This window comes from Giraffa tippelskirchi, chromosome 13 (genome assembly GCF_054371585.1).
Source record: "Giraffa tippelskirchi isolate mGirTip1 chromosome 13, T2T-mGirTip1v1.2.pri, whole genome shotgun sequence".
NCBI lineage: Eukaryota > Metazoa > Chordata > Mammalia > Artiodactyla > Giraffidae > Giraffa > Giraffa tippelskirchi.
Window position 1 is genome coordinate 7,164,625 of NC_137287.1, and position 12,376 is coordinate 7,177,000.

Sequence of the window (12,376 nt, forward strand, 5' to 3'; positions counted from 1 at the left end):
TTAATTTCTAGTGATTCAGCAGTGACATCAGTGAGAGTCATACAGGATGGCGTTTATTTCAATAGCGTACAGGAAATATGTAATATGACATGTATGTGGGCCTCTAATGAGGAAGAACAGGTAAAAGGGGAATTGAGATGTGATATTCTAATAAACTCTGAACTTCAAGAAAGTTTATATTTGAACGTAAGTTTGGTAAAAAGAGACTGAGACAGGGGCCATGTGGCTGGTGAGATGGAGTTTGGGAACTTGTGGGGTGAGGAGGAGTCCTGGATCCCTCTTAAGGGGTTGGAAGTCCCAAGGTAGTGAGCCCTTGATTCCATTGTGTTAGTGATTCAGTCACGTCTGACTCTTTTTGACCCCACGGACTGTAGCCCTCCAGGCTCCTCTGTCCATGGAGTTCTTCAAGCAAGAATACTGAACTGGATAGCCATTTCCTTCTCCAGGGGATCTTCCTGACCCAGGGATTGAACCCAGGTCTCCTGCCTTATAGGCAGATTCTTTGCCATTTGAACCACCAGGAAAAGCTAATGTATTGTCTAAGCGAAGATGAAGCTCTGTCTGAAAGATCCAACAGAAAGAAAGCCTTTTTGTCTGAGACATGCAGAGAACACAACGTAATCACTAGGGGTGTGGAAAGATACCTAGAGCTAGTGACATTGACATATGCTGTCCAGAAGTGGAAAGTGGACTTCAGTGGTGGGCCAGAAATTAAGTCTTTGAAGATTCCAAAAAAGGGTCTTGGAACTGAGCAATGCTGTCACCAGAGAGAGGGGCTGAGGGGATGGTGAATAGGAGAGTCTACTGTTTAGAAATCATTATAGTTCTTACAAGTTTGGCAGGTTCTTGGTACAATTATACAACTACACATACATTTGGCATATAGAGATGAATTATGTACTCTGCATGTAATTACATGTAGCAAAATGTGTACTTTTATTTGGTGGGTATTTACATAGTGCAGTGAATCGTGTACTCAGAAATAATTAACATAAAGTATTATTTAGAAAAAACAAAACAATTAAAAGTAGTTTGGTTTTCTTGAGCTTCAAAAAAAAAAAAAGAATCTGGAATCTTTCTTTCATTTATTCCAATAGTCCATGCCAAATTGTTCTGGAAGGCCGTCGCCAGAGAAAAGGAAGATGCTGTAATTTCCCTCTGTTATTCATAATCTTTTGATTTAAGGAAAAGGCCTTTTCAAAGTTAAAGTGTCTCAACACTGCTGTCTGGACTTGGATATTCCTAAATTTAAAACATTTGCTGATTCAGTCAACTTGAATGAATACCTAGATATCATTTGCAGCTCCTCTATTTATAAAACTGAGATTCTCATATGACTTATTAGGAGAATGAATCGTTTTTTTTAACTAGACATCAAAAAGTAGCCATGTCTTTATGTTTATTTATGAATAAATTATGAAGGAAACATTTAGCCTTATGTATTGTCTTTGGTTATCCAAAATATTTCTTGTTGGAAACTATTCAAAACCAGTTCTAATTTGAACGCAAAAATACTCAGAAAGTGAATTAAGGTTTTAGAATTGAATCTCTTAAGTTTTCTTTTTAAAACTACCCCATAGGACACAAGATTTCTGAATTTTTTTCATTATTCTTGGAGTTGGGTTAAAAGCTATTCTCCAACTTTTTCTGGAGATAAAGTTTGTAGGTGAAACTTAATTTTAAGAGTTAGTTATAAATAAGATCTTAGAAGATAGGGACTCTTGTGAGGAGTAAAGAGGATGGCTTTTTTAAATAATGGCCTACATTGTAAGGCATTTTTCAGTTTGGAAGAAATTCTTGATGGTTAATTCCTTGAAGGAATTAGGTTAACTATATCAGAACGATTACGAAATTAGAATCTTTAGGAAACAGGGTAATATATTTTCCTTTATTGGGGCTATCAAAGGAGGACCAATTTAGTAATAATCAACCCATATGGCATTTTAGAGAATTTGCCAATTTTCACCTTAATTGATTTAATCAAGTATACGTAGCTGTCAGGAGACAAGAGGGTCCGCCAATGCCAGGAGGGTAGGAAAGTGTGAACTTCTGAAAGTGCTTTGTAGTGTTCTGTAAGTTACATTCATTTGTATTATCACAACCCCATTATGGCCCCTGAATTTTTCTGAGGCAAGATAAAATGGGTCAGAAAAGAAATTTAGGCATTCTGGAGTCATATTTCTTTGTCTGATCTGGTACGAAACTGTAATTGTTTCAAGGTTTCAGGAACAAACATCATTTTTGTCAGTCCTCCCATCTGATTACTTGGGGCTTGATTTTTGAAAGATTGAGATGGTGAATTAGTCATATACTTGGGAATTGGGAGTTTTCTTTCCCTAAAGGGAGAGCCTGAACATCAATGTCCCTGGGTTGTTTTTCTTGTGCTTCATTCTAAGTAATACCGTTTTCAAGTCAAGATGCTTCTTGTTTCCTGGGCCAGTTATCTCGCCAACTTGTCACTGTCTCACACTTTGTTCTAGGTGCTTATAGCCATTGTTCTTGTAGATGCTAATACACTTCTAGGTCCTAAAACCTTTCCACTTTCTGAATATTTTATACAGTACACAGTTTATATAGATCTACTCTATTTGGAATGTTAGCAGGTCCTCATGATCTACTATGTGGAGATTGAAAGTCAATCTGAACAAAAAAGAGGAAGAAATTAACCTTTTAAATTAGCTATAAATTGTTCTTATTCTATGTCTATACTCAAGAAAAGTAAAACGTTCTTTAAAAAGTTTTTCCTGGTCTCTGCTCGTATTTTCAGTCAGCTAATTTTTGATCAGTGACATATCTGTAGTGCTTTTCCTTTAAAATGGTAACATTTTATGGTGCTGGCAAAGTTATTCTAAACTCCCCCTCCCACCCCAAAGACCAATTAGCCTTGTGTAACTTAAAACGTTGGTAGAAGAAATTTAAATTTTATTTTAAATAGAGCTTAACATCTGGGCCATTCAATGTAGTGTTTTTTCGCCTAAGTCCAGTTAACATGTAAATAACGTAAATATTACCAGGGTATTGAATAGGCATCCAAATTTATTTCTGAAATATTGCCGTGGATTCAGAATCCTGAATTCCAACCAGATGTATTTCTGGAGTATTACACAGGTCATATATATTTCACTTTATTTTGGTTCAAACCCTGGGGATCGACACGATAATTAGATTGAGAACATCTGCACCAAATCCAAACCGTTTCCCTGATCCTTCCTTGAGCCTTCCCCATGGGAGGGATTTTTTTTTTTTAACCCCGGCACATTTTATTTGTCTAGTCACCTTTAGGGCAATTCCGAGGTCTCGCCTGTCTGCCACCGCACAAATCGGAGGGAAAGGCAGACGTATCCTCAAGTGTGGGATACGAGAAATCTTTAGATGTGGCATTTCGTCGGGACAGGAGTCGCCAGAGGTGGCCATGCCGTTTCCCGCCAGGGGCCTGTCTCTGGGACAGGGCGTGGCCAGGCGCGGGGCGCGCGGGTGGGCACGTGCGCAAGGACCCGAGGACGCGAGTGTCGGGGCGCCGCTGCCCTCTACCGGGCGGCGCGATCGGAGCTGCAGCGCGGGGGCCGGTCGACCGCGCGCGGGCTCGGGCGCCCCACACCGGGGCGGCCCTCGGCGTCCCGGGGTCGGGAGTGCCCTGCCTGGCGCGGCGTCACTGCATCTGGGGCCGAGGCTCCCGGCGCCCGCGCGCTCCCACCCACCTGCTTTCTGCCCCTGCCGCTGCTCAAAGCCATGGCCGAGACGCCCAAGGAACCCCCCTTGCAGACCGAGTCGTGCGTTGTCGAAACTGACGCTCGTGGTCACCAGTGCCAGACCTGGGGGCGCGTGTGTTCTCCAAATCCTGGGGACTTTCATTTCCAGTCCCTTCATTCAAAAATGCTGAGTTCACGCCAACGATCAGCGTTAAAACTTTCGAACTCAGTTGAAAAGCAATTATATTCCACTTACATGTTTTATTTTGTATTCCCTACAGATTTTATTTACATATAATTTTCAAGATTAAGGAATTTGGGGATTTGTTTTAACTAATTACACGTTAAATGAAGTGCGAGAGAGTAAAAGTACTGTATTCTTACTGGAAACTCAAACACACGTGTGTGTAATCAATTAAAGATGACGATCATAAAACTTGTGCTTTTTGCCAGGTTTCTGTGAAGAAATCAAAAGAGAATTGACTTTGGGGTTTTAGCATTCCTGTAAGCCGGTGACCATGCTTTTTCCTTGTAAGTGTACCCACACTTTCCAAGTTTTTGCACCCAAACCGATGGGTCTGAAACCACAGGAAGTTTCTGGGGTTGCTTCGCTGAAGCGGTGCGGGGGGATACAGAACTGGGCTCCAAGACTTTTCCTGTCGTGGCCCAAGCTGGCACAGCTGGGGCCGGTGGGGGCCATTGGGGTCCCTGGCCACCGGTGGTGCGGTGCGGCGCGGCTACCGTGCGGCCACTGTGCGGGACGCTGACGGGTGCAGCGACACGGGGAGTCAGTGCTGCCTTCTCCCGGCTCCGGTGCCCCTCAACGTGAAACGCTGTTGCCGGCTGACTCGGTCTCTGAATGCGGCTGGGGAGCAGCGAAGAGGGGTGTGCGGCCGCCGACCGCCGGCACGCCTCGTACCCGCCTCGCGGCCGTGGGCCCTGTTCGCGCGGGGTCGCGGCTCGGGCAGGTGGTCGCGGCGGCTCCGCGCGCTCGGCGCCCCGCAGGTGGGCGAGCGCAAAGCGGCGCGGGGCCGGCGCTCGCCCGACCAAACGGCCGCCGGCTCCTTGCCCAGGGTCCAGGAGGGGCTGCGCGGAGTCGGCGACGGCGACCCCCGCCCCATCCCCCCCGCCAGCCCCACCCTGGGCGCGCCCGAAAACCGCCCCAGGTGAGCCGGGCCCGGGGGGCCTCCCACAGGGGGCCCGGGGGCGCCCCCCTCCTGTCGCCCTCCAGCGCCCCCTCGGGGCCGGGCCGGCGGCCGCCGCCGCCGCCCCGCCGGGGCCGGGGTCTCGGGAGGGGCGGGGGTCGCGGGCCGGGCGGCGGGCGCCGCGGGGGAGCGGGCAGGGGCCGCGCGCGCGCGCGCGAGGGGCCCGGCGGCGGCGGCGGCGGCGGCCCGCCGCGCCCTCGGGCTCCGGCTCCGGCTCCGGCTCGGGCTCGCCATGGCTGCGGCGGCGCCGTGAGGAGTCCGCGTGCTCCGTGGCGGCGGCGGCGGCCGGCTCCAGGCCGGGTTTTGGCGCCGCCCGCCTGCTGCCTCCTGGCGGCTCCTGAACTCCAGCCCCCTCTCTATCAGCCTCTCACTCCGTCTCAATATGTCTCAAGATGGCGGCCAATGTGGGATCGATGTTTCAATATTGGAAGCGCTTTGATTTACAGCAGCTGCAGGTCAGGCTTCTCCTCGCTCGGCCTCTCGCCCGGGGGTGGGGGCTGCGGGCGGTCGCGGCCTCCCCCCGGGACCCCGGGCCGCCCGGCCGCCGGGGGGCCGCGGCGGCGGGGAGGAGGGGGGTGCCGGGGGAACGCGGGGCCGAGTCGGGGACAAGTCCCTCTCGCTCCCCGGCCCCCATTGATAACTCGCTTGATCAGAAATTGATCCTCTTTGTTCAATTCATCGATCAGCCCAAGATGGCGCCGGGAGCCGCCGCCGCCGCCACCGCTGCCCCCGGTGTCGGCCCCCACCCCGGGGCGCTCCCCCCCCGGCCCTGCGCCGCCGCCGCCGCGGGACCCGGGGAGGGGGCGGCCCCGGCGGCCCGCGGGGCGCGCGCGCGAGCCGGGGGAGCGGGCGGCTGGCTGGCGGGCTGGCGGGCGGGCGGGCGGCGGCGGCGGCGGACGCTGCGCCGGGAGGGGGCTGCGGCCCGGCGGCGGCGGCGCCTGGCCGCGCGCCCCGCGCCCCCCGGCCCGCGGTATTCCCGGGGAAAGTTTGTGGGGAGTTGCTGTGGGGGTGAAGCGCCTGCCTCTCCAGGAGGAGCCGCCGGCGCGGCGGAGCTGGGGCTGGTGGCGCTGTGGTGCCGCCGGCTCGGGGGAGGGTCAGAGCGGCCACCGGCGGCGGCGGCGGCGCGGCCCGGCTCGGCTCCGGCCAGGCGGGCGGGTGGCCCGGCGGGCGTCCGCGTTCCCCGGGCCCCGGCCGGCTGGGGCCCCGGCCGCCGCCGCCGCCCCCCACCCCCCACTCTGGGCTGTCAGCGGGCCGGGACCGCGCCGCTGCTTCCGCGCCCAGCGTGGGGCTCCCTCTGCGTGGACCCGGGGGTTTGTTTACGTCCGGGCAGGCGCCCGGGGGGCTACCCGCAGACCCCGCAGCCGTCCCGCTCTTTTGTGTGCCTGCACGAGCGGCGCGGACCAGCCCCTGCGCGCCCGGGGACCCGGGTAGGGGCGCTCGGGGAAACTTGCGGGAGGCAGCGGGCGCCCGGCACGCGGACCCCGGGGATCAGGGTGCCCCGGGGGCGCGAGTGCGGGCGCCGGAGGAGGACTGCAACTTTCCCCGAGCGCAGGCCCGTCTCTGCGCCCGGGTGCGCGGTCTGTCGCGGCCCGGGGCTCTTGCTCCCCGCCGCCTATTCGGGCGGCCTTCGCCCCGCGCCGCGGGCTTCCTGAGGCCTTGAGTGACCCATCGGCTCCTCTTGGACCCTCTCCTCCAAGGTCCTGTCCTCCCAGCAGGGTCCGCTGCGGCGGCGGGTGGGGGTGTGTGTGGGCAATGGAGAGCGCGGCGGGTCGGCTCCGAAATGCCTACCCCGATCGGGTTCTCGAAAGCAAAGCCCCGGGTGTCCCACTGGACAGCGGTGTGCCGGGCCTTGGTCCACGCGCCCAACCCCAGGAGCCGAGGGGGGATCGTGCTGGGGCTCCCCATCCGTCGCCCGAGCCGCAGCCGTGCCCAGGGGGCGCGTTTCTGCCTGCCACCCCCCACCCAGGGGAGCAGCGCGCCCTCGGGGTCCGCCTGGGATCTGCCAGCTCCGCGCTGGCGGCTCCTGGACAGCCCCGGGACTCTGCCAGGTGGATGTTATGCGTAGCCGGAGCCAAGTTGAAGGTGAGCCGCGTGTGGGCCAGAAGCTCGGCGAGCGCTGGCGGTGGGGGATGGAGAGGTGTCTGTGGCTTAGAGGGGCCCAGAGCGGCCAGGCGCTCCGGGTTGGGGAGGGTCCCTCAGCGTCCCTGTGGGACAGCTATTGCTCTCAGCGCTAAGGTGTGCTTGAAGGTAAACTTGGCCGAACTTTCCTAACCCGGAGCACTGGTGATAGTGACCTACAGTACTTTTAGGAGGAAAGGAAATGAACTCCAGATGGGGACTTGCATGAAATGAGGCAGATTGGATTAAAACGTATGTAAACGGAGTCTGACAACTTTAATTGTATATGCTTGTTTTCTGCTCTTGCCTGCGTAGTAAGAGCGATAAAGCAGACTCACGGCCGTTATGAAATTTCTTCAAATTTCTCACTTAACTAGGAAGAAGACTATGTGAAATATGTATTTCCGATAAGATTAAAACTTAAAGGAGTTTGAGTGTTTATTGACTAAAATAGATTACTCCAAAGTGTCTATTGTGTAAATTAGATTCCTGAATGTAATGAACACAGCTGAATGGCATTTTTGATAAATTGGTCTACCCTGTTTTAGTAAAAATAGCTCCCTTTTACCATAATTTAATTCCTGAGCTTACTGTAAAACCCGTTGTGGAGTTTTAGGAGACAAACCTTAATTTTTTTTTCCCCCCTTGTCTTCCTAAATGTGACATTCCAGTCTAATACCAAGGTGGTTTCTTCCTTAAGTGTCTTGGCAAAAACTGCTTGGGAGATGGATTCTGTTTCTTGGGAGTTATTAGATTTTATGACCTCTTTTGATCCCCCCCACCCACTCCCTGGTGATTAGTTACATCTTCAATGTAGTACTGGAGCGGGGGTTGCATTTAGGTGTGTAACTTTAATGAAAAGTTTCCCTGTCAGTTCATGTGCAAGAACTTTCAGATGTTGATCTTGAATTTAAAAAATTCTCTGTCTGAGCCTCGTTCTCTTTACTGAGCAGCCTACCGATTTTTGGTGATGGATGGAAGATTTGGCCTTAGACAGTTTCCGAATGCCACTTCATCACCTGTTTGAAAACCTTCAGTTGCCTATGGGATGCCCAGGTTCTAGAAGGAGAAAGTGGTTCTTTCTCTGGGCCCTGGGTTGATATCTGGTTTAGCGTCATCTCTGTTCCCACAGACAGTAAGTGAGCCAGTGCAACTGCAGTTTGAGAAGAGAGAGTTCATTAGTTTCAGACTCGTCTCATCTTTCCAGAACCCCTTATCCCGAGCTCCGGTTGCCTGCAGAGCCAAGTGAGGGTGGTGGTATTGCTTCCTGAGGGTCCAATTGGGAGCCCCTCGCTTGACACAGGGACCTGGGGCTGAGCCCTGGCCCCTCTGCTCCGTCTGCCTTGAAGCTGCCTTGGGACGTGGAGTGAGTGCCCAGGAAGAGTTTCTGCAGACTGAGCTCTATTTTGTTTCCTTTTTAGTCCCAAAGTCTTGTGGTATGGGAGTTTCAGGGCTCTGGCCTTGCTAAGACTAGTTGGACAAGTTTTTTATCCTATCCCAGACTTGTAAAAACCAGGCTTTTTTTTTTTTAAGTAAGAAAAACACCATTGTATAAATTTGCCTTTTAAATACACGTTTGGAAAGAGGACACTTTCTAAAACAAGCTCATGTAACTCTGTATGTTAGGGTAGCTTTTTGCCAGTGCCTGGCTTCCCTTTGGAGCATTATTCCTACATGGTGACTAGTCTTTCCCTTTAAGGAACCTCTGCAGAAGTAACCTTTAAACGTTTTCCTCTTTTTTTTTCAAAATAAGAAAGCAATTTCATTTTTGTTGCAAGTCCATTTTCTGGTTGCTTTTATTTTGTTTTCTCCTGTTAAGGAAGTGTGTACGTTACAGCCATCCAGGACGCTTCTCCAAACGAAGTATATTATTTTGATTACAATTTGTATCTCATCTAGGACCGTTTAAAATAGAGAGTAAACAAATGGGGGACGGGGTTCCACACAGCTGCTGCCTTTGTTTTTTTGGTTCTCTTAATATCAGTGTCTTAGAGATTGTTGTGTGGGAAGGGGTCATTATCAGTTGATTAAAGTTCCCCCCCCCATGAAACTATGCTTACGTTTTTTTAGGGGGAGTGGGTGGGGGAGTTGTATGTCTGCTTGCTTTTTTAAAAAAGTGTAAGTCAGGGAAGAGGTTATGTGGCACCTCTTGAAGTGGTGGGTCCGTAGAGGCCCTCTTCTCCCTTTTCCCCCAGTTTCACCCATCTGCCTGTAGTTAGCGACATGAGAAAGTGGGGAAGGGACAGATTGCCGTCCTCAGGAATAACTCTCCTAATCCACTGAGCTGACCTTAAAAATGCCGTCTGGTGAGTCAGTTGAGCCCAAGACCTTTAGTGACTGTTGCAAAAGTCCTCTGCCCTGTTGTATGCAATTCAAACAAACCCACCAGGGTTTGCTTGGGGCGGGGTGGGGGGAGGGTAGGTTGAGTGGGGGCATAAAGGGTCCCTATTCAGAAGCACCAGGCTGTACCTTGGGACACCCCCAACTTTGCGTCTACCTGGAGCAGTCAGTAGTCTAAACTCCTCCTGAGGCTGTGCTCACATCCTAAGAGAAAAAACAAGGCTCCTAGTAGAAAAATCCATGTGTGTTTCAGTTCATCTGTAAAAGCACAAGGAACATCCGCAGTGAAATGAAAGAAGGACAAAATTGTTGAAGGAAGAGTTGTACATTTTTTAAAAAGAGAAATCCATCGTGTGAAAAATCCTGCAAGGGCTAGGCCAGATGCCTACCTGTGCTTCCATATTTTTTCAGTTCGCATGATTGGCTTCATGTCAGTTTCACCAATTTAAAAGACAGATGGATCTGATGGACTGTAACACAGCGGTAACAAAAAGTTACTATAAACATTAAATATATAGGATCTTGTATTTTTAGAAATTATTTAAAAACCCATTTTAATGTGTTATATACATTATATAACATAAACATGTGTATATGTATATATATATAAAGTAGCTTTCCCTATGAAAGGTCTGATTTTTACAAGTAATTGTCAGAGACCGAAATTTATGTATTTCATCCTATTGTTTTGTCTGAAGCCCTTGCGTTATGGCTGCAGAGAGATAGTTTTGGTTTCAGCTGAAATTCCCCTGCCTCTGATTGTTTAAACCAGACCCTTAATCTTATTTTAACATACTTAAAATGTTCAAAAAACCCGGAAGAATTGTTTTGTATAAGTAGCAAGTGAATGTAGTTTAAACACTCAAGCAATTCTGGTATCTAATTGAAAACAGGTGGAATTCTTGGAATCCTGTGTTTGAATCTTATTATAGCAAAGCACAGAGACACTTCTTACGTATGGCCATTCATTTTGTCCAAGCCTTTTGAAGAGGGGCTCTGTGACCTCTCCCTGTACCCCACTGCAGTTTATACCTGGATGTTCAGTCGTGCTGGGCACTTTAGGGACCAGATGCCCCTGTGTGCTTGACACTGAGAGAACTGTGTGAGGGTTGATCATGGAGTGAAAAGGGAACTTTAATGCCATAATTAGACAAGCAATTTGATATTTGTATTATACAACTAATAATGGCAAAGGAATTGTGAATCCATTTGTGATTTCTGATTTAATAAACATTTGTTGACATGAGCATTTGGATACATTTTATTACACTCTGATAAAGATTTAGAATAAACTAACTTTCCCTAAGCACATCTAGAGATGTAACCTTAAATAGCAACCAAACCAAACAAAAAGCCAGGTTAAGGGGATATGTCAATAAAATGTTCATGGTGGGGCCCTCTAGATTATCTCAGTCATTTTTCCTCTTTTGCCTTTCCAAACCGGCTGATAGCCTTGGTTTCGTCATATATTTAAGAACAAGTTTCGGTTGGTGTTTAGGTGCTGATTTGTATTGACCTGTTGGTTCCGTCGAAGTCTTGGATTTCCTGAGGTGTAGTCAATCCTGCTTTTCAGCTGTGTTCTGAGAAAGTTGGTGGAGAAGGGTCTCGGGCTGGGCTGAAGGTGTTCCGGCAGGGAGCTACCTGGGATTGAGGGGGGGACCTGTGGCATTGCCCTCATTTGTGCCATGGCTTGAAGCCATGGCTTTCAGACACCTGGGCTAATGCACCTGGGCTTGACTTAAAAACTGTGTGTGCTACCCTGTTCATTCAATGCGACACAGTTAAAGAAACATAATGAGGGCAAAACAGCTCTTCCTGAAAGACATCTAATTTGTTACAGAACCCATCAAGAGCCTTTCCTTTGAAAAGTAAACAACTCTCTAATAAAAATAATTTTAATTCTTGCTATAATTAAATTCTGATAGGGTGATGTTAATGCGCAAAATAAATGTTGTCAGTTTTCCTCATTTAAGTCTGTAGACTTTTCCTTACTGCAGGAGGCCCCGGGGCCGACAGGCAAGAGGCAGAGATTTTGTTTATCAGAGCCCTGGGCCAGCGGCAGCCCAGGGGAAGTTCTTCAGATGTGATTGGTAGGATCCCTGCGCGAGAGGTCTCCTCCCACCCAGTTCTTAGGAGCACCACCAGGGGACAGGTGACTGGAAAGGTTTGGGGGTGGGAGTATTCAATCCTCCCAAAAATTTCCCCAGCACTGCAGAGCCGCTGGAAGAATAGCCAGGTAGGAGACTGACACGAAACTGACTAGGTTCCACTTCCTCCTCTGAGGCGCTTGTGAAGTTGGGAAAGGTGAGTGAGCCCACCTTCTATAAAACTCGAGAGGCCATGTTCAGGGCTACCGGGTCTTCCTTGTGGCCGACTCAGTCAGCTGACAGTTGAAATCCTGGACGCTTCTGACTGTGATTTATGAAGTTCATGTCGGAAGAAATTACCAGAGCTTGCTCAGAAGCTTGTTCTTTCTTAGCGTTGACCCGAGTATACCAGCACAGGGCCTGTTTTCTTAAAGACATCATTCTCTTTGTGTTTATCTAATAAGTTAAAGCAGTTAACTTTTTTTTTTTTAAGTTATGCATAGTTGTGAGGTGTCTTGAGTTTGGTTAAGGGAAAAACAAATTGACAAATTAGCTCTTTCTTAAGTGAACGTTGTGAAATTGTGAGAAATAGAATGCCATTCTTACTGTCATTAAAATTTTATTTGGGTGTTGACAGCTTTTTGCTAAATGTAAGACGTTCAGATCCTGTCCACCCGGCTGTAAAACAAAAAAAGAAAATACCCAAAAAACAACCCAACCAGTTCAAAAGCTTCTTTTCCAATTTCCGCCTAAAAGCAAGGTAGTCTTTCCTTAACATTGGGTCTTTCCCCCTAATGAATTGTTAGTATTTTGTTTTCTAACATAGTTTTATATTTTAAGCATCTTGCTTCAGTTGTTATTTTGGACCTGCAAGGGTCTTTGGTTTGTTGCCACCGCCCCTTGGGCTTTTAGAGGAGCAGTCTCTGCTTAGATCAAA

At 49.6% G+C, this 12,376-nt stretch overlaps 1 protein-coding gene across 21 annotated transcripts in view; it reads left to right on the forward strand.

The window, feature by feature from the left end:
* Window positions 1-5,261: 5,261 nt before the first annotated feature.
* The window catches only part of CUX1 (cut like homeobox 1), a 349,540-nt gene continuing 342,425 nt past the window's right edge, over window positions 5,262-12,376 (forward strand). For 20 of the 21 annotated variants that reach the window (XM_081557760.1, XM_081557761.1, XM_081557764.1 and 17 more), the window contains exon 1: window positions 5,262-5,349. In XM_081557760.1, coding sequence (XP_081413886.1) covers window positions 5,287-5,349 — 63 coding nt within the window. In that variant the 5' untranslated portion in view covers window positions 5,262-5,286. Of the gene's footprint in view, window positions 5,350-6,063; window positions 6,977-12,376 lie in introns of those variants that run through there. The other variant, XM_081557717.1, reaches the window with a different exon arrangement.